Source organism: Mobula birostris, chromosome 3 (genome assembly GCF_030028105.1).
Source record: "Mobula birostris isolate sMobBir1 chromosome 3, sMobBir1.hap1, whole genome shotgun sequence".
NCBI lineage: Eukaryota > Metazoa > Chordata > Chondrichthyes > Myliobatiformes > Myliobatidae > Mobula > Mobula birostris.
In genome coordinates this window covers 129,782,604-129,810,030 of record NC_092372.1, presented here as the reverse complement: position 1 = coordinate 129,810,030, position 27,427 = coordinate 129,782,604, and the positions used below count along the sequence as shown (strand labels likewise).

At 44.5% G+C, this 27,427-nt stretch overlaps 1 protein-coding gene across 5 annotated transcripts in view; it reads left to right on the top strand.

The window, feature by feature from the left end:
- LOC140195279 (ras association domain-containing protein 8-like) overlaps positions 1-27,427 on the top strand; it is a 78,574-nt gene that overhangs the window by 5,833 nt on the left and 45,314 nt on the right. For 4 of the 5 annotated variants that reach the window (XR_011885406.1, XR_011885407.1, XM_072253356.1 and 1 more), the window contains exon 2: positions 25,953-26,176. Coding sequence is in view for 2 of the 5 variants with exons in the window: in XM_072253356.1 (XP_072109457.1) it covers positions 26,071-26,176 (106 nt within the window). In the remaining 3 variants the exon portion in view is untranslated. Of the gene's footprint in view, positions 1-25,952; positions 26,177-27,427 lie in introns of those variants that run through there. The other variant, XR_011885408.1, reaches the window with a different exon arrangement.

The following is a 27,427-nucleotide window of genomic DNA, read 5'->3' as shown; positions in this document are numbered from 1 at the left end:
AAATATTGAATATGCAACAAAGTAAACACTATTGAATACATTGACCACAAATGCAAAGGTTTTTTCACTGTTTCTATTTTTGTATATTTATTTTTTATTCTGATTAGTTTGATTTTTGATAAAATGTCATTCACACATGTTGGAGCACGAGTGCAAAAAGATCTTCAGAGTGTGTGTGAGGCTGTTTTCAGAGGGCACAACGGGACTCTGCCCGATAGGTTTCTAGCCCACTTCTGGGGGCTTGTTTAATCCTCCTTTAATTTCTACACCCTTCCCCACATGCCTGGTGCCAGCCCTTATCACACCCTGCAAACTCAAAACCATTCCTTGACCCTTTAAGTACACCCCTTTTCCAATTGTCCATCCCTTAAATTTCGGGCAGCACAGTAGAGTACTTGTTAACACAACACTTTTACAGTACGAGCGACCCCGGTTCAATTCCTGCCACTGCTTGTAAAGAGCTTGTATGTCCTCTCCGTGACCAAGTGGGTTTCCTCTGGGTGCTCCAGTTTCCTCCCACAGTCCAAAGATTGGTCGGTTAATTGGTCATTGTAAATTGTCCTATTCTACACTGTATCAAATAAAATACATAAAAACACATAAATAAAGGTATCTCCATTGTCAGATAGCAACACCTACCTACCTACCCAGCCTCCCAAAAATTGCAAGGTACATGAAGGATAGAACTTCGACTCATCTGTGGGTCTATTCAGTAATACCTTACTTGCATTACATAACTTCCCTTTGACATTAAGAGTCTATTCAGCCCATCAAGTCTGTGCCAGCCCTTAGGAGAACTCCCATTCATACTATAGCCTGCTATTTCCCTGTAACCTATTCTCTTCTCACTTGTCCTCACTCTCCACCCACCTGTACCGGAGGGAAACCTAAAGTGGCCAATTAACTTTCTAATCCGCAGGTTTTTGGGAAGGTCATGGGAACCCCACCCAGTCACAGGAAGAGTGCGCAATCTGTACACAGACAGGACACAAGGTCAGGATAAGATTGCCAAGGCAACGAGGCAGCTACAATTAGAGCTGTGCCTCTGTGACACAACCGTCACTCCTCCCCCGTAGCCCATGCGTATTATTACACCCTTGATGACAACATTTAAAGGAATATTTTGTCTTGTATGCTTTACCCTCCATGTAACATAATTACCTCTGAGTGTCCTTCATATGATAATAGTTATCGGAGCTAAACATGTTGATCCCAGCGTGTGATCAACATTCTGTTGGGTTGTTAGAAAGCATCAAAACAGATCAGACAGATTTTGACACGGCATTCATTTTCTCCTAATAAATTCTATGTGTCATGTAGAAGTGTAAATTTATTCCTGAATCATTATCTTTTTTTTGCTGACTTTACTCGTCATGCCCTGTAGTTTTTACAATTGCTTCAGAAATTACCATATGATTTTTGCATTGAAACGTCTTTACTAAAGACCTGCAAATGATTATCAAGCAAGAGAAAACCTGCAGGTACTGGAATCCAAGCAACACACAAAATGCTGGAGGAAAAGGGTGAACAGTCACGGTTTTGGGCTGAAACCCTTCGTCAGGACAGACTATGATCACTTTAATCTCCTGCTTTAAATTGGGCAATTGAATTCATGAGGCCCTTGATAAGGGCCTCCTCAAGGATTTTTTTGGTAATTTATCTCCCTTCCTCTCCAGCCCTTTATCTTTTTTACCCTCACCTTCTAGCTATTCGCCTCCATGCCCCCCTCACCTCTTTATTCTGACATCTTCCACTTTCTTTTCCAGTCCTGACAAGGGGTCTCAGCTCAAAACGTTGACTGTGTTCATTTCAACACATGCTGCCTGATCTGCTGAGTTCCTTGTGTGTGTTACTGTGGATTTCCAGCAGACTAGCAGACTTTCTGGTGTTTAAGATAAAATCATTCCATTTAATGATTGTCACCAATTGCTTGCGTAATGTGATCGGCATTTCAATTAATTTGCTTTTCACTAATTTGCTTTGGCTACCTGGACCAATCAATATTGTAATAAAAATAGAAGTTAGGGGAATCGTTCAAGTCCAGGCAGCACCAGGGTGAAGTGAAACACAGATAATGCAGACGTAGAGGTTTTCAGCCGATCATTAATGGGTTGATCATAGAGCTTGTTCCCGCACTGTGTTAGTCTCTGACTTTATGACGCTGTGTGTCCTGCAATTCCTGTTCTATCTACACTTCTCATTGCCTCAATAAAACAGTCAGCATAATCAAAGACAAAGACACCACCCATCCCAAATGTTCTCTCTTCTCCCCTCTTCCACGGGGCAGAAGATACACTGGTCCGAAAGTATGTATCACTAGGCTCAACCCTGCTGTTATAAGAATTTAAAATTGATAAGATGGAATCTTAATTTCACAAGCTACCTCATTTTGATCTTGCATCATATTGTTTACCTGCAGTGCCCTTCCTCTGTAGCTGTATTTTGCATTCCATACATTTTTACCTTGTTCTGCCTCAATGTTTAGGTGGCGGGGTGGAGGTACAAGTCTACCAAAGGAGGTGTAAGGTGCTCCTTCCCTCTGCTAGCCTACAGGTCACCCTTGAGCAAGGCGCAGCACCTGCTCAGCCTCCCAATCAGGGTCACATGAAGCCATGGGAGCAGGTGGTGGACGGCCGTATGAACAGATGGTGCATATCATAAGTCCTGGTTATGTGACCACTGATGCCAGGCAGACAATCTCTGAAGAGTATTGATAATGGCTGGGTTCACCTGTCTGGTAAAGACACTGCCCAAAAGAAGGCAATGGCAAACTACTTCCACAGAAAATTTTGCCAAGAACAATAATGGTCAAAGACCATAATTGCTTACATCATATGACAACTTGACTTTCCTCTGTGTGCTCCAGATACCTCCACCTTCCAAAAATCTACAGTTAGTTGGGTAAGCTATGTTGGCAGCAGAAATTTAGTGGCAATTGCAGGCTGCCCAGCAAAATCCTCACTGATTTGACGATGCATTTCACTCTGTTTCAATATACAGGTGATCTTTAAAGACCTCTTAATCTTTTTTCAGTAGCTAGCATTGTACTTCTTTTTGCACAAGAGATTCTGCAGATGCTGGAAATCCAAAGCAAAACACATAAAATGCTGGAGGAACTTGTCAAGCCAGGCAGCACTTATAGAAAAGAGTAAACAGTTGACATTTCAGGTTGAGACCCTTCTTCAGGACTGAAAAGAAAGGGAGAAAATTCCAGAATGAAAAGGTGGGGGGAGAGAAAGGATGATAGCTAGAAGATAATAGGTGAAGCCAGGAGAAGAAAGGTAAAGGGCTGGAGAAGAAGAAATCTGATGTGAGTGGACCATGGGAGAAAGCGAAGTAGGAGGGGCACCAGGGAGGTGATCGGCAGGTGAAGAGAAGAGACAGTAGGCCAGCATGGGGAATAGAACAAGAAGGAAGGGGCAGGGTTTTTTTTTACCAGAAGGAGAATTAAAAGTTCATACCATCATTATACTTCTATTGCCAGACTGCTTCCTGAACGGATCCTTAGTCCTGGTCCCCAGCAAGTTATGGGAGGAAAGAGACAACAGGATGGATGACTGAGCCACAGGGAGATGGAAACAGGTTCTTTCTGTCCATCAAGTCCATACTGACCATCTACACTGATCCTACATTCGTCCTATATTTTATCCTCCCCAGAATATACTGGAGGAAATCTTCAGCCAATTTACACATCTTTTGAGTGAGTGTGAAAACGGAACCGCAGGAACCCTGCGTGGTCACATGGTACAAGCTCCACACAGCCAGCACCCAAGAGCAGAATTCAAAACATGTGTCATGCGTGTGTAGCTCTACGAGCTGTGCCACACAACAGAGAAATAGTGTGAGGGAAAGCATCACCCATAATATTACCATACACGTTACCTGGAGCAAGCAATGCATACAGAATTCTGGAGGAACTCAGCAGGTAAGGCCACATCTATGGAAATGAATAAACAGTCAATATTTTGGACCGAAGAATCTCAGCCCAAAACGTCGACTGTTCATTCATTTCCGTAGGTGCTGCTTGACCTGCTGAGTTCCTCCAGCATTGTGTTGCTTTGTATTTCCAGCACTTACAGAATTTCTCATGTTTAGAACAAGTAAATGCAGCTCTGGACCATTAAACAATAATTGTTTATGTCTGACAGGAAGTGCTTTACTCTAGGAGTGATCTTACACATGGCAACTGAAGATAGTTGGTGAAGTCAAAAAGCCTGCAATTGATTACCTGTAGTAATGGAAAGGTCAACAGGGTCAGTTCTGAATGGATCAATTAAGACGTGTTGATTGACCTTCCTCACTTTATCAGTACTTCTAATCTGTTTTCTGGTTTTAACATTACAACAGCCCATACAGTTCACATTGCACTGTCCAAATGCAAATTCACTCTTGAAGAAATGCAGACCCCAGGAACTCCGATGGCAATGAAACCCTACGTTTGCACAGGAGATCAGGTCCTTTAATCTGATCACACCTCAAGTATGTCTGCACTGCTTGCTTTCCATTGCAGGCTGCTGATAATCTTTACAACTTCTATGTGTGTGCCCTTTAAAGTTTAAAAGCTCAGATACAAGACAGATCCTCTTCAACTCACCATGACTCTTGAGCCATTAGAAAATGCAATGGTCCATATATTATCCCCCCGAGTATAAGTGGAGGGGTGTGTGTGGGCAGGGGCGGACGAGGTGGTGCTCGGGAGGGCTGCAGCTGGCTATTAGCTGGAACCGGAGGCCCTGTTCACATGGTGGAAGGGAGAGGGCAGAGACAAGGTCTGGTCCCATTTCAGAAAGCATTCCACAGTCCACATGCAGTGAACGTCTGCCTGTCGGTACTTGCAGGCTGGCCTGTCATTTTAACATGCAGCAGACACACAGAGATACAACTCAGGATGGATTGAGGGAAAATGCTTTCCCAGGTGCTTGCTCTTTCTAAAACAGCACAGTTTCACCAAGGCCATCACATCGGACGGGCAGAGTCTGTACCCAATATTGAACCTTAGACTTGTACTGTCTACTAAAGGAAGAGGGTGTTGTGCTGGCAGAGGTCGCCGTTCATTTGCATTCCAAATTTTTCTTCAAAGGTAATAAAGCTTCCACAATCCTTTCACATAATACATTCCAGTTCATAATATCTCTCGGTGTAATTTCAATAATTGTTCTCTGGTCACTCATCCTCTTACTACTGAAACCAGTTTCTCCTCAAATATTCTTTCACAGGCTTTTCTTGACATACTTTACACAAGGATTAAGTTGAACATTGCATCCAGTTTTCTCACCGTCATTATGTGCTGTGCCGTGTGACGTGGGCGATCATGGTCCCATGACCATGATTGTTCTTGGCAAATTTTCCAACAGAAGTGCGGCCATTGTCTTCTTCTGGGAAGTGCCTTTACAAGACAGGTGATCTCCAGCCATTATCAATACTCTTCAGAGATTGCCTGCCTGGTATCAGTGATCACATAACCAGGACTTGTGATATGCACCACCTGCTCATATGACCATCCACCACCAGCTCCCATGGTTTCATATGACCCTGATCATGGGGATAAGCAGGTGCTACACCTTGCCCAAGGTGATCTGCAGGCTAGTGGAGGGAAGGCGCGACTTACACCTCCTTTGGTAGAGACGAATCTCCACCCCACCACCCAGTTTTCGAGTCAACGTGAAAAGTGGAGTTTATTGTCATGTATGCACAGGGGCTATGATACAGCCTGCCTCACTCTACCTCACACACCACCAGCTCCACCTCTGACATCAATCAGCTGTGTGTGGCTCCGTCGGTCGCAGTCAACCATGGGTTCTGCACCTCTGGTAATCACTGGTTTGTCGGGCAGCATCTTCTGTGGCTATTGAGGCTGATCCTGGGACAGCAGGCTCTGCCACGGTTGCTGCATGTGTAGGGCGTCATGGAATTGTTGTCCGCGTCCGCTGTGCTCTCCGTTTAGCTCTCCACTCCTCAAACTGACTCAGGATCGCTCTTCCGCCTTGCTCTAGGTGTTGCTGAAGAGTACCTCGCCATTTGCTGTGGTCATCTGCTGTATCCTCCCAGCACTCTGTGTTGATTTTTAAGGCTTTCATGTCACGCTTGCAGAGGTCCTTGAAGCAAAGCTGGGGTCTACCGATGTTCCTCTTGCCTGTTGCTAGTTCTCTGTAGAGGATGTCCTTTGTCAGTCTACCATCCTTCATACGACAGACGTGGCCCAGCCAACGCAGTCTGTGTTGTCTTAAAAGCGTGAACATATTGGGAAGTCCAGTGTAGGAGAGGACCTCAGAGTTTGGGACTTTGTCTCTCCAGGTGATACCGAGGATGTGGCGATGTTTTCACCTGCACAGACTATCAAGTTTCCTCTCCTGCTTGGAGTTGATGGTCCAAGTCTCACTACAATACAGGAGGGTGCTGATAATGCATGCATTGTGCACTGCAGTCTTGGTCTTTGTAGCGAGTTTAGGATTCTCCCAGACCCACAAGGAGGGTCAAGCAAGGATCAATGCTGCTTTGCCACTACGCCTATTGATTTCAGCATCGAGGGAGAGAGTGTCGCTAATGGTCGACCCCAGTATGTGAACTCGTGGACCACTTCTAGATCGTAATTGTCGATGGTAATGACTGGTGTCTCCACTACGTTCTGGGCAAAGACACTTGTTTTCTTTCGGCTGATGGTAAGCCCGAAGTCCTTGCATGCCTTAGAGAAGCGGTCCATGAGAGTTTGTAGTTGTTGTTTGGTGTGCGAGGTTATAGCAGCATCATCGGCAAAGAGCATGTCACTATTAAGATCGTTCACAGCTTTGTTCTTGCTGTCAGGTGCGCAGGGTTGAACAGCTGCCCATCAGACCTGGTGTGCATGTAGATGCCTTCTGTCAACGTCCCAAACGCGTGCTTCAATAGCAGAGAAATGAAGATACTGAATAATGTTGGGGCCAACACGCATCCTTGTTTGACTCCGCTACGAATAGCGAAGGGTTCTGATGAGCTGCCATCATACTGAACAGTAGCCCTCATGTTGTCACTTGATGATACTTTGGAGTTTCAGGGGACAGCCGATCTTTAGGAGAATCTGAAAGAGCCCATCCCTGCTGACTAGGTCGAACGCCTTGGTCAAGTCGATGAAAGCATAGAGGAGTTTCTATTGTTCCCTGCACTTCTCCTGGAGTTGACGGAGTAAGAAAGTCATGTCGACAGTTGACCTCCTTGCGTGAAAACCACATCGGGACTCAGGGTAGACCCGTTCTGCTAGAGTTTGTAGAACGTACCAGAGTTACACGAGCAAAGACTTTGCCAACAATACTCAGGAGGGAGATACCCTTGTCGTTGTTGCAGTCACTCCTATCATCCTTGTTCTTGTACAAAGTGACGACTTTGGAGTCGCGCATATCCTGCCTTCTTTTCTTCCAGCACTGATGGAGGACCTCGTGTAAAGGTTGGAGGAGTGAGCTCTTGCAGTATTTGATCAGGTCTGGAGGAATCCCATCATTGCCAGGAGCTTTCCCTGGGACCAGACTGTCAGTTGCCTTGCTGAGGTCTTCAATGGTTGGTTTGGAGTCGAGTTCATCCATGACTGGTGGACAATCGATGGCATCAATGGCTGAGCTAACAACAACATTTTCCCTCGAGTAGAGCTCAGAGTAGTGTTCTACCCAGCATTCCATCTGCTTGCTTTTATCGGTGATTATTTCACCGCTGGATGACTTCAGGGGTGCTGTCTTGCTCTGCGATGGGCCAAGGGCCTTCTTGATACCATTACACATTGATCTGATGTTGCCTGTGACAGCTGCTGTCTGAACGTCCTCACTGAGCTGGAGTCAGTACTCATTTGTGTACTACCTTGCAGTCTGCTGCACTTTGCTTCTAGCAGCCTGAAGTGCCTGGAGTGTTTGGTCGGATGGTGAGTGCTTGTACTCTGTGAGAGCTGCACGCTTGGCTTCGATGACAGGAGTCATGATATTGGACTTTGCCTCCAACCAGTCACTGCTCTTTGTGGTCTTTCTTCCAAAGACAGAGAGTGCTGATTCGTGGATGTTGTTGCAAAGGTATGACCATTGTTCTGTTGCAGTATCTCCTTGTGAGGAGGTAGTTATAGCGCCCCGTACGGACTTGGCAAACTGGTCAACCTTTTCTGACTGTTTCATCTCTGTTGTGTTGATGTGAGGTTTTCCAATTTGCTTGGAGTGGTGGATTTTCTTCAGACATAGTTCGACCTTGCAGCATACCAAAGCTTGATCCATATCGCAGTCTGCACCGTGGTATGAGCGGGTGATTAGCACAGAGTTGATGAAAGAGCGCCTGGTGACGATGATGTCTAGTTGGTGTCAGTGTTTAGACCATGGATGTCGCCATGAGACCTTGTATTGCGACTTCGTCTGAAAGTAAGAGTTACACACATGTCATAGATAGATAGATAGATACATATACCGTATTAATCCCGAGGGAAATTTGGTTTTGTTACAGCCGCACCAACCAAGAATAGAACGTAAGTATAGCAATACAAAACCCCCCAACAATCAAACAACAAAATGCAAACTATGCCAGATGGAAAATAAGTCCAGGACCAATCTATTGGCTCAGGGTGTCTGACCCTAGTGACGATCATGTCTAGTTGGTGCCTGTGTTTAGACCGTGGATGTCACCATGAGACCTTGTACTATGACTTCGTCTGAAAGTAGGAGTTAGTTACACACATGTCATGATAGGAGCAGAACTCCAGGAGACGTTGTCCATTGTCATTTATTTTGCCAATTCCAAAGTGGCCGAGACAAGACGGTCAGGAATCGTTATCAGTTCCCACTCTGGCGTTAAAGTCACCAAGGAGAACGAGGTGCTCATCACTGGGAATATTCCTGACAACAGCTTCTAATTTGTCGTAGGACATGTCTTTTGCCTCAGGGCTGGAGTTCAAGGTAGGGGTATACACACTGATGAGAGATACTGGGCCATGACTGGTGTGTAGGCGGGGAGTCATATGTCGTTCTGATCCATTTTCTGGTGGCTCCACCATTTGCAACAAAGAGTTCTTAACGGCAAAACCCACTCCATGCTCACGGGGCTCGTCTTGGTTCTTTCACTGCCAGAAAAATGTGTAATCCCTTTCCTTCGATGCACCTGAATCCGCAAAACATGTTTCTTGTAGGGTAGCTATATCTACCTTAAGCTTTAGTAGCTCATTGTTAATGACCGCTGTTTCTCGTGCATCTTCGATATCCTTGAGGTTTTGGTCAAGTCCAGTCATCATTGTGCGGACATTCCAACATTCCAACTTGAGAAGTGTTGTCTTATTTGATTTGTTTTCTTTCTTGTCTGGTGCAGTAGTCACAGTCAGCTCTTCGTGGAATAATCCATTATCCCCATGCACCCAATGAGGAAGACTGACTGTGGCGGGACAGCACCTTATTGGCTGGGGGCTGCCCAGTTTGAGGCGGGTGGTAGCTGTCCAGTGAAACGCGATGGTCTCTCCCACCGTCGGAAGCAACCCCTGACGCCATGCTCTACGCCAAACAAGCATTATGACTTATAACCGGTAACTACTGCTTCCCGTGTTTGTCCGACGCTATAAAGTGAAGCTGGAGTGGCCTCTCCAGGGCGCAAGCCAGGGCAGAGTTGATATGGAGATCTGTCTGTTGCCCATGCAGTGGTACTCCCCTCTCCATGCTGATGACAGGTCCAAAGGAACGACGAAAGTCGGTACAGTTCGGTGCCAGCAGCATAGCAGGATTGCCGTGCCGGTGCTGGGTACAGCAGACAGCCGCCTTCGGGTCTCCGACTCCGGAGTTTTCCTCAGGGCTTACTCACAAAGCCTTTCCCGTGCGCGGGTATAGCTGCAAGGCAGCGGTGGTTTGAAATCGGAGTTTTCCCTCTCCTAGATGAGCTACCATCCATGGCTATGACTACCTTTGGAACGTAACTTCAGCTACCAATGCAAATATCCTGTGCTGTCCATATCCTGTCTCACAAGTCACAATCAGAGTTCTTTATCTCATACTGCATTGTCTCTCAGATCAGAAAAAGTTCAGGTCTAAAATTTGTGGACATGCACTCCCTAATTCAGTATCCTTCAGCCCTCTTACGGACCCTGGGCTTTGGGATTCCCTCCTCTATCTCTCTTTCCTCCTGAAAGGCCCATCTATCACCCAATTGTTCATCAATTTCCCTCATCTTTCCAAAAATAGCTCAATGGCAAATTCTCTTTGAATCACTCCCCAGGTCCATGTTACCATAGTAAGTGGATTTGCATAACCACAAGCTGTTGTATGGATTTAACACGCAGATTCATTCCAGCACCTTTTCCTTCTGGTTTGTCTGACACTGTTTAGTTATTTTCACATGCAGACTTGACAAACCATCAATTAGAACATCAGACAGCGGTTCCCAACCATTTTTATGCCATGGACCCCGACCATTAACCCCATGAACCCCAGGTTGGGACCCTCTGACATAGAGCAGTACAGCACAGGCATAGGCCTTTTGACCCACGGTGTTGTGCCAACAATTAAATTAGTAATCTAATGGCTAACTAAACTCATCTTTTTGTGCACACCATTGCCATATCCCTCCATTGCCCTCACATTCATATGCCTATCTAAAAGCCCCTAAAGTATCTGCTAATCCTGGCAGCGTCCTAGTAAATCTCTTCTGTACCTGCTCCAAAGCCTTGTCATCCTTCCTATAATGGGGTGACCAGATCTGCATGCAATACTCCAGATGCAGTCAAACTAGAGTTTTAAAAAGCTGCAACATAACTTCCTGACTTTTGAACTCAGTGCCTCAACTAGTAAAGGCAAGCATGTCCTCTGCCTTCTTCACCAGCCTATCACCTGTGGAGCCACTTTCAGGGAACTATGAACTTGGAACCCAAGATCTCTCTGCTCAGTGACTTTGCTAAGAGCCTTGCCCTTAACAAATGTACCATCTCTTTACACTTGACCTCATGAGGTGTAGCACTTCACATTTGGCTGGGTTAAACTCTTTCTGCAATTTCTCTGCCAATGTTTGCAACCGATCAATATCCTTTTGTATTCTTTGCTAATCTTCTATGCTATCCAGACCACCACCAATAGTAGTATCATCTGCAAACTTATTAACCAACCCACCTACAATTTCATCCAGATCATTTATAGAAATCACTAAGAGCAGAGGTTCTATTCGGATACCCGAGGGACACCATTAATTGCAGACCTCCAGCTAGAGTAAGTCCCTTCAACCACCACCCCCTGTCTTCTGTGGACAAGCCAATTCTGAATCCAAGCAACCAATTCATTATTAGTCCCATGCATCTTAATTTTCTGGATGAGCCTCCCAAGAGGGTCCTTGTCAGATGCATGTAGGCATCATCCACGGCTTTACCTTCATCAATCACCTTATCAAAAAAACTCAGGTCAAGTTCGTAAGACACAACCTATCTGCACAAAGCCATGCTGGTGCTCCTATCCAATCCTTAAGAATTCTCTCCAGCAACTTCCCTACCACTGACATGAGACTCACCAGTGTATAGTTTCCACAATTATCCCTGGTTTCCTTTTTGCATAGTAAAACAACATTAGCTCCTTGCCAGTCCTCTGCGATCTCACCTATGGCTAGAGAGCACACAAAAGTATTGGTCAAGGCCTTCAATCTTATCTGTTGTCTCTCTCAATAACCTTGGAAAAAACCCATTAGGTCCCAAGGACTTATCCACCTTAATGTTCTTTAAAAGACTCTACACTACTTCAAAATGTATATATATATATACACACTACTTATGCTGAGCACTGATCTTCCTATCCTCCACATCCTCCTCTTGGTAAATACTGATGTAAATTACTCATTAATGACCTCTCCCACATCCTTTGCATCCAAGCAAATATTCCCCCCTTATCTCTGAGTGGTCTACCCTCTCCCTAGTTGTCCTCTTGCTCTTGATGTATGTAAAGAATGCCTTGGAATTCACCTTAATCCCATTTGCCAAGGACTTCTCATGGTCCCTCCTGGCTTTTCTAATTCTCTTTCGTTGTTTTCTGGTTTCTTTATAATCATCAAGAGTTCTGTTTGGTTCTGGCTTCCTAAGTTTGACATAATTTTCCTTTTTCTTGACTAAATTCATCACCTCCCTTGAAATCCAAGGTTCTCTTACCTTGCCATCTTTGTCTTTCCTTCTGACTGGAACATGCCTGTCATGTTGGTCTTAGAGACCAGTTGGTCTTAAACACCTTCTGCATGTCAGATGTGGACTTGCTCAAAAACAGCTATTCCCAATTAACTCTCTCTAGTTCCTGCCTAATACTGTTTTAATTTACCCAGCTCCAATTTAATGCTCTCCTGCAAGGTCCATCCTTAACCTTATCCATATCTATCTTAAAACTTAAGGAGTTGTGGTCACTGCTCCCTAAGTGTTCACTCACTGAAAGGTCGGTCACCTGGCCAGGCTCATTACCCAACACCAAGTCCAGTACAACCCTTCCTCTCATTGAACCATCCACAGATTGATTTAAGAAACCTTCTCGGATACATGGAGCAATTTTTTCCCCCATCTAAACCCCTTACACTAAGAAGGTCTCAGTTTAGAAACATAGAAAACCTACAGCACAATATAGGCCCTTAGGCCCACAAAGCTGCGGCGAACATGTCCTTACCTTAGAAATTACCTAGAGTTACCAACTGTCCTCTGTTTTTCTGAGCTGCATGTACCTGTCTAGGAATCTCTTAAAAGACCCTATCGTATCCACCTCCACCACCGTGGCCGGCAGCCCATTCCACATACTCACCACTCTCTGCGTAAAGAAAAAAAACTTACTCCTGACATTTCCTCTGTACCTACTTCCAAGCACCTTAGAACTGTGCCCTTTCATGCTAGTCATTTCAGCCCTGGGGAAAAGTCTCTGACTATCCACACAATCAATGTCTCTCATTATCTTGCACACCTCTATCAGGTCACTTCTCATCCTCCGTCGCTCCAAGGAGAAAAGGCCAAGTTCACTCAACCTATTCTCATAAGGCATGCTCCCTAATCCAGGCAACATCCTCTGCACCCTTTCAGAAGTTGAAGCCCCCCATGTCAATAACCCTATTATTTTTACACATTTTCTTAACCTGCTTGCATATTTGTTCCTCAGTGTCCTGGTGCCTATTGGGCCTTTGTAGTACAATCCCATCAGAGCGATTGCCGTCTTCCTGTTTTTGAGTTCTACCCATATAGACTTAGTAAACAAGCCCTCTATTATGTCCCCTCTGAGAGAAGCTGTGATATTGTCCCTGATTAGTAATTCAACCCTGCTCCTCTTTTCCCTCCCTCTCTTTTTTTTTCCCTAAAATATTGAAACCCTGGAACATTAGGCAGCCATTCCTGTCCCTCTCTCAACCACATCTCTGTAATGGCCACAATATCACAATTCCATGTACTGATCCATGCTCAAAGTTTGTCACCTCAACCCATAATCCTCCTAGTATTAAAATACACACACTTCAAACGATTGTATCTTAAGATCATTTATTTTGCTCCTGCCTGTTTTTACTGGCCCTAACATCTACCTTCCTCTCCATCTCTCCACTTTCTGAATGGGCTGTCTGGTTCCCATTCCCCTGCCAATCTAGTTTAAACCCTCCTGAGTAGCACTAGCGAACCTCCTGGCCAGGATATTGGTTCCCCTCAAGTTTAGGTGCAACCCATTCTTTTTGTACAGGTCATCCCTGCCCTAGAAGGGGTTCCAGTGAGCCACAAATCTGAAATCCTGCCCCCTTCACCCGTTCCTCAGTCACCCATTCATCTGCACCAGGAGTCATCCAGGGATTACTACACTGGAGGTCTTGCTCTTCAGTGTCTTTCCTGAGCTCCTATAGTCACTGCACAGGAGCTCTTCATACTTTTTATCTGTGTCATTGGTGCCAATGTGCACCACGACTGTTCCCAGGCATCTCTTTCTTGGCCGTAGAATCTTCTGTCTGTCCGCTTAACCATTGAGTCCCCTATCCGCTATCACTACCACACTGCCTGACTTTACCCTTCCCTGCTAAGTCTAAGAGCTGGACACAGTGACACCAGTCTGGCTGTTGCTGCTGTGCCCTGATGCCATTCCCTCCAGCATATCCAAAGGGGTATATCTGTGGCTGAGGGGAATGGCTACAGGGGAACCCTGCACTGACTGTTTACTCCCCTTACATCTCCTAGTGGTCGCCCATCTGCTATTTGAAGCCTGTACTCCAAGTGTGACCACCCCAGTAAAAGTTTCATCCATGAGGTCTTCAGCCTCCCAGATGGTTCTGACATCCATCTCCAGTTCCTTGATCTTGTCAGTCAGGAGCTGAAGATGGGTGCACTTCCTGCAGATGCAGTCATCAGGAAGGCTGTCAGATACCTTGAAATCCCACATCTCACAGGAAGAGCATTCCGCTGCCTTATCCATCCTGCCTACACTGAACTAAGGACTAAGGATTTACAGACAATAAAAAAAGCTTGCCTCCAGCATCTTGTGTGTGTTGCATTGGATTTCCAGCATCTGCTTACTTTCTCGTGTTTATAAAAGTATACCTGTGCCTTCTCTCTCAAACCTTTGTTTGCCAAATTTTTTTGTCATTTTATGAGATGCTCCCCTTTAATTATCCCTTTCTCTTTAAATTTCACCTATTTTCCAGTCTTCACTTCCAGTGTAGCTGATCTTACTGCCTCAGGCATTTAGGTACAATCCATCTGAGATTGACTAGGACAGGGCATCCCAACCTTCTTATGCTATGGACTCCTGCTATTAACTGAGGGGTCTGTGGACGCCAGGTTGGACACCCCTGCTCTAGGAACATGGCAGGACCCTTTTAAGTAACTCAGAAACAAACCTCACAAGTATTGTGAATCTGTTCCTGCAGCTGGTTTGAAACAATAGCTCAGATGGGCTTTGGACCTTCCAGCTTCTAAAAGCCAGGAGGTAAATGAGAGGAAGTGTTTACAAACCAAATGATTAATTTAAGTTACTCTTACTACAGCACAATAAGTGGCCTTGCAGCCCATCAGGTCCATGCTAGCTCCCATGGGATCACCCCCAATGCTGCCATTCCCCCTCCTCATTATCTTGTTCTCCTGGTTGCACGTGCCCCTCAACTTCCCTGTTGCTTCTTTTGCCGTGAACTTCCCCTATGTAGCAAGTAGCCCTCCAGCACCTTTTTAGGATGTGGGAAGAAACCCGATCATCCAGCAAGAACCACCATGGTCACAGGAAGAACACGCAAGCTCCACACGATCTGTACCCACATTCATGATTGGACCTGGGTTACAGTTTAGTAAGTTTCAATCCACACTGGAGTTTGAGGGCCTACTAAACTGATCAGGGTTTTCAATTAGGAGGTGCTGGACATTTGATAACAGGGCACACCTAATTTTTAAAATCAAAATATATTTTATTCATAACAAAATTATATATACAAAAGGAAGAAAAAGTCCTTTACATTTGTGATTTGTACATTCAGCCGTGTAAACTTTGAAAAGATTTTAATAACCACAAATCAATGCTGCACCATTGCCCTTCATTGCTTCCTGAGGTGATACCCCTTCCACTGCCTGAGGGATTTCCCCATCCTCCGGGTGTGGTGGTAGACGGAGCCCTGACTGAGGTCCTGCCCTGCAGAATTCAGTGTGGAATTTGTTGATTACTCTGCTGGAACCACCATCTCCCACTGTGTGAGGCTGACTTGTCTTTCTCCTAGGTATTCATCAGACTCCGCTCACACTGTTTCACGCTGACTTTCTCTCTCCCATTACAATGAGAGAAAATCCTGGGGATGCTCAGTTCTCCAGAAAGGTCATCTCAGTGGATGTCATTGTCATCTTTAACAATTTCCTTGCCCTGAGCCCACGACTGATATATAAGCCTCTGTGTGTCCATCGGGTGATAAGCAGTCTGTCAATTTGAACAAAAGGCTTTGAACATTCTGAATCAATGCCTCAGCATCCATTAGCTCAGGAAATTCAGTGTAATCGATTCCTCTGAGGGATATTGTAAAGGATCTTCCCAAAGAGCAGTATCACTCACACAGAACAAGGGGACATCAGAGCATAACTTTACTTTAATAGTGTGGCTGGGACTCCAGGGAATGCCCGTATTTGGAAACTTTGCAGGGAAGGCCAAGAAATGCTGGTTCAGACCTTTAAACCAAATATTGTACCTCTTGCCACTGTTGTTGCCAGCAATATATTACACATCTTCCTGTAAAAATGACAGTACATTCAGTGTTGCATTTTATTAAACAGTTGCTTTGAAATGTACATCCTCTCTGCTGCCATTTCAGTGCCGGGGTAATGATGTCTTCTGAAGGCGCTGATTTATACCAGTGATTCCCAAAAGATCACAGCTGAATCACTTGTGAAGTATCTACTCATTAAACTGGAAATTCCTACAGCTCCTTGGAGAAAGAACGGATTTCCTAAAGTTCAAACAGTCTTTCTTTATCACTGTGCTCAGGTCAGATTGGTGTAATATAGTATCTCGGCCCTGGTTCATGTGTCACCTTTTAAATTCATGAGCTTCTGCGTCAGTCCACAAGGGAACTTTTCAGGCCTGTTCAACAATGAGATACCAATCTGTATAGGGTTTTGGTAAGAGAGTAAAACACAGTAGGCATGATTGTTACAAGAATCTTCCCTAGCAACCTCCCCCCAGTGTCCGAAGAGCTGTGGATTCTGTCCAGACAGGCATAAATTATTTTCACTATGTGTCAAATCCAAGGAAAATGTACAGGGCAGAAAGGACCATGGAATATGCTTTCTATGACCTCACAAAAATCTTCAACTCTACTATTCATTCTCAAATTTGGCTGCCTTAGAATCCTGCTGGATTAATTCCATAAAGTCTCCTTGGACTTCTCCATCGCCTCGATTCTCTATCTAATACTCCGTTCCCCATCTCTCAATATCTCTATCCATTACTCTCTCTCATCGGGTCCATCTACCCATCAACCACACAAATGTTGGCCTATGTTTCTTATCCTTTACCTCCCTCCCTAGCCTGCCTGCATCTGCCCATTCTCCCTCGTTTATCTGGTTCCACTTGTGATTCTGTCTCCAGCCTTTGCCTCCACCTGCTCCCCTCTCCTGGTCCAATCTAGCCCTATCCTCCCCCACCTCATCATCCTCCACCTCGCTTGATTTGGTTTCTCACCTACCAGCCGCTGCTTCACCCCTCCCTCTCATCTCTTCACACTGCCTATCCTCTCTACACTCTCGGTCCAGACCCAGAACATTGATGGTCCCATTGCCTCCACAGATACTGCTTGAAATGCTGTTGCAGGAAAGCAGCATCCATCGTCGGGGAGCCCCACCACCCAGAATGTGCTCTCTTCTTGCTGCTGCCATCAGGAAGAAGCTGCAGGAGCTTCAGGACTCATACCACCAGGAACAGTTATTATCCCTCAACCATCAGGCTCCTGTACCAGAGGGGATAACTTCACTTGCCCCATCATTGAAATGTTCCCACAATCTATGGACTCAGTTTCAAGGACTCTTAATCTCATGTTCTCAATATTTATTGCTTACTGATTTATTATTATTTCTTTACTTTCCATTTTGCACAGTTGGTTGTCTTTTGCACACTGGTTGAACGCCCAGGCTGATGCAGTCTTTCATTTAATTTTATTATGGTTATTGGATGTATTGAGTATGTCCACAAGGAAATGAATTTCCGGGTTGTATATTGTGACAGAAATGTACTTTTGTAGCAGTGTGCTACACACAGCGCCAGAGTAACGACACGTAATCGGTGAATTGGAGTTGTGATAAAAGAGATTTATTCAAACTTCGTGGCCTTCCTTAAAGCCTTTCCGTTCCCGCCCTCCCTGGGCGGGACTGCTGTGGGGAATGCATATTCGCAGACCCTTCCCGCGCGCGGGATTTTCCCCCTGCTGGTGAAGATAGCCTGGCGCCCCTTTTGGGGCCGGCCTCTCTGCCGGTGCGCGCCGGTTCGTGTGTGCTAGAAAGTAGGTCGCCACACTTTGATAATTTTCTTTGGCTTTAAAGCCGTACAGTCAATTTTGTGTACACTCCATGAATTCTTCCTCCATAATACTACCTGGAATTCATGTAGGTTAAAGTCCCTTATGATCTTTATTGTATTAACTTGTTAAAGCCTTTCTTCCTTTATCTTAATCAGGGCTACTGCACCTTGTTTCTATTTTACTGGTCTGCTCTAAAGCTTAAGTATTCTGGAACATATAATTCCCAACTGAGGTTTCTTTGCAACTACATTGTTGTAACAGCTGTTAGATTGTACCATTTATTTCAAATTATGTTATTAACTTACCTATTTTAGGAAAGCTTTACACATCTAGGTAAAGAACCATCAATCTTGTCATTTCACTACCTTCTGTTCTGTGTTTGCTTGGAGATGTTCCCTTATGCATTCACCATCACTTCCTGTTCTGAGTCTGGTTTGAGATGTTCCTTATGTTGCTCCATCACTTTCTGACAGATTCTGATTATGACTACTTATTTCACATCCCTGCTCTGTGGCCTTTACCTTTCACTTTAATATGGGACCTCGTTTGTTTTTGTGTGATAGTTTTCAAGGCAGCTTATAGTTCAGAAATTAGAAGGGGCAGAGGGCAGTCTTTCAGATGGTCGCCAGTGATAACTGTGAAGGAAAGGGAAGGAATTCGCCAGCTATGCTGAACAGTTAGTGTGGATACAGGAATATGACAATGGCTGGACAATAGACGAGCATCATTGAGTTCAATCTCAGACTACTGACAGCTGAGAGCAGTGAAAAGAATGTCCTGTTTCACATTCTCCACCATTTTAAGTGCACCCAGTCTGTCCCAATTTATGTCACACTCCTCACATGGTCTGATGTTCACACCCTTCACCTGGTCTGTTCCAGTTTAAAAACACAAGCACGAGGAAATCTGCAGGTGCTGGAATTTCAAGCAACACACATAAAAATTGCTGGTGAATGCAGTAGGCCAGGCAGCATCTATAAGAAGAGGTACAGTCGACGTTTCAGGCCGAGACCCTTCGACCTGACTGTACCTCTTCCTGTAGATGCTGCCTGGCCTGTGTTCACCAGCGATTTTAATGTATGTTGCTGTTCCAGTTTATATTGGCACCCCTCACCCAATCTGTCCTACTTTATATTGGCACTGGTCTGTCCCAGTTTATATTGGTACTGATTACCCAGTCAGTCCCAGTTTATGTTGGTATTCTTTACCCGGTCTGTCCCAGTTTATGTTCACACCTCTCACCCGGTCTGTCCCAGTTTATATTGGTACTCTTTGTACCTTTGCTGAGCTTATACCAGAACTTTTATCTTGTTTATCGAGCTGCTTAGTTCTTTGCTGACATTCTACCCTCATTTCTTTGTCCTTTCAGCCACATACTAATTTCTTGAATCTATCATAGTACTCCGGCAAATTGTCAATCCTGAAATAGCAGGATGGAGCAGTGAAGACTCCAGATACTCATATCTGGATGAAAAACCTACGGGACAAATTATCCACGATCAGCACTCCTGATGCTGAGCCCCGCCCTCTGCGCATGTGCATGTGTGTGTGTGTGTGTGTGTGTGTGTGTGTGTGTGCGTGTGTGTAGTTTACCCCAGAGTTTCAATAAAACAATGGATGATTCCAGTCTCTGCTCCTGCAGCCTGTTTAAAGCTTTAAAGCCTTTGGATAACCACTGTGTTACCTTTGTAGGTTTTCTTTCACACTTGTAATCCCAGCTATTTACAATTTATACCACAAAGAGACAGAGAGCTTTGAGAGTCAAAGGTCAGTCAGCAGAAAACAAATCTGCTTTTTCTTTGTTAATCTCTTGACAGCTGGGTTTAAAAAAAGATTTAAATCCCGGATGGTTTTGTCTCTGAGACTGGGCAGTGAAAAAAAGGTTTAAATATTGGAGAGTCCCAGAATCCACAATTGGACATGCATCAATTAGACAATGCATGTCTGTTGACAAGTTAAGCCCCGGCTTTGATACAAACCCAGTCAAAAGCTAGGGATGCATTTGTATTATTCCGTTGTTCTCACTGTGACATCCTGTCCAACTGATGCTTCCATTATTTTGCACAATACAAGGTGGACATCCCAAATCCAGAGGCTCTAAAAGGCTGCAAATCCTGGGACCCATTGACATTGTCATGAGTTCTTGAGACTTGCTTCCAAACCAAGCGAACTGAAGGAAATGGGTCAGGGCCTGATACAAAACATTGGGTAGATTAACAATGATCTGACAGGTGGAACAGACTCAGAAATCAGGTTTAATATCACTGGCGTATGCTGTGAAATTTGTTGTTATACCGCAGCACTACAGTGCATTACATAATAATAGAAACCTGTAAATTACAGTGAAAATTATTATATTTTTAAAAAGTTAAATGAAGTAAGTAGTGCAAAAAGAGAAAACAAAAGTAGAGAGGGAGTGTCCATTCAGAAATTGGATGGCAGAGGGGAAGAAACTGTTCCTGAATCACTGAGTGTGTGCCTTCCGGCTTCTGTACCTGCAATGAGAAAAGGGCGTGTCCTGGGTGACAGTGGTCCTTAGTGATAGATGTCAAGGGGTTGAATGGCCTCTCCCCTCTCCTATGATTTCTTAATCATATATCAGCTCTGATCTACTGGTGTAATCAGCTTTTCTATGTAAGCTCTCATATGCGAATGATGTGCATCTGTAAAAGCGGATCTGCATGGCTGATGAAATTTCAGATTAGAGAGAGGGCACCTTTTTGTAATTAATGAGATGTCTGCCCAGGGAATGTGGGGGAGGCAGACTGTGTCAGCATAGACCTCCACTTCATTAATTCCCCGACGAGGGAGGAAAGCTGATGCAGAGTTGAAGAATAATGGCTTTCTTTGGGGATAGGCAGTAACCTCAAGATCTGTTCAGTCCTCTGGACAGCTTTTCAGGGGACTGTCACCTGACACCATGCTGAAGTTAACCACATTCTACAGAACAAACATGAACCGTACTGTTACCTCATGAGTAATTCTTGCTTTGCTGAATAATTAACTATTCTGCAACTACAGAGGGAATAAGCACATTTTCCCTCACTAACTCAAACAGAAAATCTCCACATTCAGAAATCCCAGTGGTTTGGCAGCCAGCTCCCCTGCCTTGGATTCAGCTTTCGCCCTTGCATTCACTGCGATTCAGGTTTCACACTTCTGTTCACAAACTCAGGCCCCAGCTCCCACACTCCCTTTAAACTAACCTGGGTCTGTTTCCCATGAAAATTACCCAGGCCTTGATTCCCACACTCTCTTCAAATTTACTGGTTAACTGGACAATTTATTATTCTACCAGGAAGCATATGAAAGAAAAAAAAAGAAAATGTCAGATAATTAACAGAAAGTAACATCTAATAGCTTGTAAAATCTACTAGCCCACCAGATTAATAGAGCTTTGCTTTACTGTACTCCGTATATTGAGCAAAAAGATCAGCTTTATTTTTCACGCGTACATCGAAACTAGCAGTCAAGTGCGTCATTTGGTGTCAAATTAAATCAGCGAGGATTGTGCTGGGGGGAGCCCACAAGTGTACCCATGCTTCTGGTGCTAGCATAACATTCTCACAACTTACTAACTTGATTAGCCCACTGCTCTACTCCCTCTGCATCCATGACTGTGTGGCTAGGCACAGCTCAAGTGCCACCTATAAATTTGTCGATGATACAACCATTCTTGGCAAAATCTCAGATTAGATTAGATTATGAGGACACTCAGTCCTCATTTATTGTCATTTAGAAATGCATGCATTACAAAATGATACAACGTTCCTCCGGTATGATATCAGATGGTGACAAGAGGCCATACAGGAGCGAGATATACCAGCTGGTTGAGTGGTGTCGCAGCAGCAACCTTGCACACAAGGTCAGTAAGACCGAAGAACTGATTGCGGATTTGAGAGAGGGGAGGATGAAGGAATACGCAGCAGTCCTCATGAAGGGATCAGAGGTGGAGAAAGTGAACAATTTCAAGTTCCTGGGTGTCAATATCTCTGAGGATCTAACCTGGCCCCAACATATTGATGCAGCTACGAAGAAGGCACAACAGTGGCTATATTCCATTAGGAGTTTGAGGAGATTTGGTATGTCACTAAAAACACTCACAAGTTTCAACAGATGTACCATGGAGAGCGTTCTAACTGGCTGCATCACCGTCTGGTATGGGGAGGCAGGGCACGGGTTGGTGCTGCACAGGATTGATGTAAGTTGCAGAGGGTCGTAAATTAGTCAGCTGCAGCATGGGTACCAGCTTCCATCATATCCAGGGCATCTTCAAGGAGCGATGCCTCAAAAAGGCGGCATCCATCACCCCGGGCATGCCCTCTTCTCATTGCTACTATCAGGAAGTGGGTGCAGGAGCCTGAAAACACTCATTCAATGATTCAGGAACAGCCTTTTCCCCTTTGCCATCAGATTTCTGAATGGACATTGAACCCATGAAAACCACCCCATTACTTTTTTGTTTCTATTTTTTTGCACTACCTATTTAATTGAACCATTTAATATATACATACTATATTTACTGTAATTCCATTTTTTCTCTATTATGTATTGCATTGTACTCTATTGCAAAGTAATTCACAGTTCTTCTCTCTATTATGTATTGCATTGTACTGCTATTGCAAAGTTAGCAAATTTCATGACATATGCCAGTGATGTTAAACCTGATTCTGACAACCCAAACCGTACATTTTTGGACTGTGGGAAGAAACCGGAGCACCTTTAGGAAACCCATGTAGTTACAGGCATTCAACTTCCTTACAGACAGCGAGCAGCAGGAATTGAACCCCAAACTTACAGCCAGCACTGCAAAGTGTTGCACTAATTGCTACCCTACCATGCCACCCATTAATAATTGGTCTTCTGAGTAAACAGCTAGCTAACAATAATGAGGAAACTCGGTACAGTTCCAATGAATAGTTGTGTAGAATTAATAACTCTTCAGCAGTAAGTGTTATTGAGCATGGAAACAGAACCTTGTGGCCAACTCATCCTTCCCATCCAAAATGTCTTCAGAAGCTAGTCTTATTTGCAAGAGGAAGTCTGCACCTGCTGCAACACATACAAAAGAAACCCAGCAGGTGAGGCAGCGTTAGTGGAAATGAATAAACAGTCGACATTTTGGGCCAAGGCCCTTTTTCAGGACTGAGAAGGAAGGAGGAGGATGCCAGAATAAAAAGGAGGAGGGAGGGGAAGGAGAATTATTGAAAGGTGATGGGTGAAGTCAGGTGGGTAGGAAAGGTATAGGGCTGGAGAGGAAAGAATCTGATAGGAGAGGAGAGTGGACCATAGGAGAAAGGGAAGGAGGTCCACTTTGCCTGTTTGGCCCATATCCATCTCAACATTTTTTATCCACATATTTGTTTCAATACCTTTCAGACATTGTAATTGTACCTCAGAATCAGAATCCGGTTTATTATCACCGGTATGTGACATGAAATTTATTAACTTAGCAACAGCAGTTCAATGCAATACATAATATAGAAGATAAATAAATAAATAAGACATCAATTACAGTAGATGTATATTGAATAGATTAAAATATGTTAAATATGTTATCACCAATCCACACAGATTGTGGTCTCCTGGTTAGGAAGTCAAGGATCCAATTGCAGACGGAGGTACAGAGGCCCAGGTTCTGTAACTTCTCAATCAGGATTGTGGGAATGATGGTATTATAAATGCTGAGCTATAGTCGAAGAACAGCATCCTGACATAAGTGCTTGTGCTGTCCAGGTGGTCTAAAGCCGTGTGTAGAGCCATTGAGATTGTCTGCTATTGACCTATTGTGGCGATAGGCAAATTGCAATGGGTCCAGGTCCTTGCTGAGGCAGGAGTTCAGTCTAGTCATGACCAACCTCTCAAAGCATTTCATCACTGTCAATCTGAGTGCTACCAGGTGATAGTCCTTAGGCAGCTCATACTATTCTTCTTAGGCACTGGTATAATTGTTGCCTTTTTGAAGCAAGTGGGAACTTCCGCCCATAGCAGTGAGAGGTTGAATATGTCCTTGAGTACTCCTGCTAGTTGGTTGACACAGGTTTTCAGAGCCTTACCAGATACTCCATCAGGACCTTCCGCCTGTGAGGGTTCACTCTCTTTAACGACAGCCCAAGATCGCCTCAAGAATGTCCTCTGGAAGCTAGCTCCGTATGTGAAAGCTTCCCTTTCAAATCGTTCTCCCATGTCACTTTAAATCCATGTCCTCCATTGTGGAAGCAACACACACAAAATGCTGGAGGAACTCAGCAGGGTAGGCAGCACCTATGGAAAAAAAAGTACAGTCAAAGTTTTGGGCCAAGACGCTTTAGTAGGACTGGAGAAAAAAAAATGAGTAGATTTAAAAGGTGGGGGGAAGGGAGCCTGAAGGTATTGGTTTACTGAGTCAGGAGGGCTCCCAGTTTTGTTTTCTGTTTGTAAAACAGATGGTTCTTCACTACTAACACAGACAAAATGCTAGAAGAACTCAGCAGGTCAGGCAGCATCTATGGAAATGAATAAAGAGCCATTGTTTCAGGCTGAGACTCTTATTCGTGAGTCCTGATGAAGTTGTCTCAGCTCAAAACATTGATTCTTTATTCATTTCCACAGATGCTGCCTGACTTGCTGAGTTCCTCGAGCATTTTGTCTGTGTTGCTCTGGACATGCAGCATCTGCACAGTCTCTTGTGTTCATGTTGTTCACTGGAAGGTGATTGCACTCCTGCACAGAATACAGATGGGCTTGTGTTGATGTGACATCATCATCATCATCATCATTATGTGCCATGTCATATGACGTCATCATTATGTGCTATGTCATGTTATTGGCAATCATGGTCTCCATCACTATGATTGTTCTTGGCAATTTTTACTACAGAAGTGGTTTCTTCTGGGCAGTGTCTTTAAAAGATGGATGAACCCAGCCATTATTAATACCCTTCAGAGACTGTCTGCCTGGTATAACCAGGGCTTGTGATATGCACCAGCTGCACATATGACCATCCACTACCTGATCCCATGGCTTCACGTGACCCTGCCTGGGGGGAGGGGGGAGGAAGCAGGTGCTACACCTTGCATAAGGGTGACCTGTAGGCTGGCGGGAATGAAGTAGCAGTTTGGACCAGGACGATTATCTGATTTAGCATGAAAACAACCCCATCTTCATTCTTCTGTGAACCCAACATCACCAAATGTCATCAGTGACCCTTGTTGACGGGGATGAGGTGTTATCCTCAAGTATTGCACCTTAGTGGTCAGATTATACATACATAGCTATGGTGCCAGAGGAGGTGGTGAAATCAGACTTGCCAATGTATTTAGACAGACATTTCAACAAGCATAGCCCACAACATATATGTTGAACATAAACTGAATTAAACTAAAGCAACACACAAAAAACACTGGAGGAATGCAGCAGGTCAGGCAGCACCTATGGAATGAATAAACAGTTGATGTTTTGGGCCTAGACCTTCATCAGGACTGGAAAGGAAGGGGGAAGATGCCGGAGTGAAAAAGGTGGGGGGGGGGGGAGGAGGAAGAGGATAGCTGGAAGGTAATAGGTGAAGCCAGATAGGTGGGAAAGGTAAAGGGCTGGGAAGGAAGAAATCTGATAGGAGAGGAGAGTGGACCACAATTCCCAGACTTACAGAGTTGTTATTAATGAAGGCACAGGAGACCACAGCTGGTGCAGTCTGAAAAACAAACTGCTGGAGGAACCCAGCAGGTCAAGTTTGTGCTCAGCAGGTAATTTGCCCCCTGACTTTCCAATGGGATTTATGTTTCCACATGTAGAATTCCTTCTAATGACATCAACAGTGACACAAAGATTAACACAAGAGAGATTTTCAACCATGGTGATCTGCTCTGATAGATGGCCAACGTATGTCTGCAGAACCATCACATTTTACCTGCCTCTTTCACTTACGGGCCAACAATTTTTTTATCCGCATTGTTTGATTGCTAAATGGGAAAAAAACAACCTGTCCTGTCTCTATCAGCCCAAATTTTAACCCTACATTTCTTCTCTTTTCCCAGATTCGGTCTTCACACAGCAAGAGTGACCTCAACATCAGGACTGATGATCTTCACGAAGGTCTGACATCAGGTCTTCCCTTCCTCCCTTCCTGCTCCCCACTGCTGGTGGGAGCTTCAGATGATGGAACTGAAGGTGTGGGTGGACGGGGTTCAGCGAGTGGTCTGTGGCGTCAGTGAGAAGACAACATGCCAGGAGGTGGTCATTGCTTTGGCTCAGGCCATGGGTAAGGACAAGGCCTTTCCGACTGGTTGCAGCCAACATAATCCTGAATACCAAATGTACAGGATCACCCTCTCAAAAGGCGTGTGAAGTGGGGGCTTTTTGTACCTCAGAAAAGAATGTTGCACTGGATTCCTGTGGATTTTATTCCAGCCTGCAGTGTGTTTTGCGGGGGGTGGGATAGGGTGGAGAGAGTATGAAATTCAAGCTGAGTGGGCACCAACAAATAATCATCCATTTACACTACCAATTCCATTTTAAGATTCCCATGTTCCCATAACTCTCCCTCCCCACCATTTTCTACCTTTCTTGAAAAATTTAACCACGGCCAATTTACTTATGGGTCTCCACCCACATGGTCACATGCAACCTTTACACAAGCAGCAGCCAAGGTCACGATTGAACTAGGATCATCAGATCTGCGAGGCAGCTGCCTCACTGCGCTTGGAACCCCTTTGGAAATTCCAGGGAAAGACAGCTGAAGAAAAAAAATCAGTCATGTGGCACAGAAGAGGCCATTTAGCCCACTCGTGCTAGTTAACTATTTCAAAGTTCCTTCCAGTTTATCCCATTTCCTTACTATCCCCACAGTAGTTCAAGCATAATATCCAGCCTGAACTGCAGTGCCTTAATTTGATCTCAATTTGCAAAGTGAAGCACAGAGAGTTTAAGAATCTGGTGACAAGCTAAGGAGTGAGTGGAGAATGAGATTAGGGTGGATGGTTATTGAAAGGGAAGAAAATGAGGAGAAAGTGAAATTAAATAAGACAGAGTTGCAGTCAAACTGGGAACATCTCCATAGAGAGTGAAGTGTAAGCAAAATGCTTGCAGAAGTGAGAGAGCAGCCTGAATGAATGTATACTCACTGTTTGGTCCAAATGCCATCAGATGATGTATAGGGCTACAGGGAGACAGAGAGACAGCTGACTGCATATCCTCATACAGAATCCAAATCAGCTTCATTACCACTGGCGTGGGTCGTGAAATTCGTTGTTTTGTGGTAGAAGTACATTGCAATACATAAAAATATTACTGCAAGCTACAATAAAAATAAATAAAATCTATAAATAGTGAAAAGATGAATAGTGAGGTGGTGTACGTGGGTTCACGGCCCATACAGAAATCTGATTGCTGAGGGAAAGAAGCTGTTCCTAAAATATTGATTGTGGGTCTTCAGGCTCCTGTACCTTCCCCCCTCCCGATGGTAGCAATGAGAAGAGGTCATGTCCTAGATGGTGAGGATCTTCAATGATTG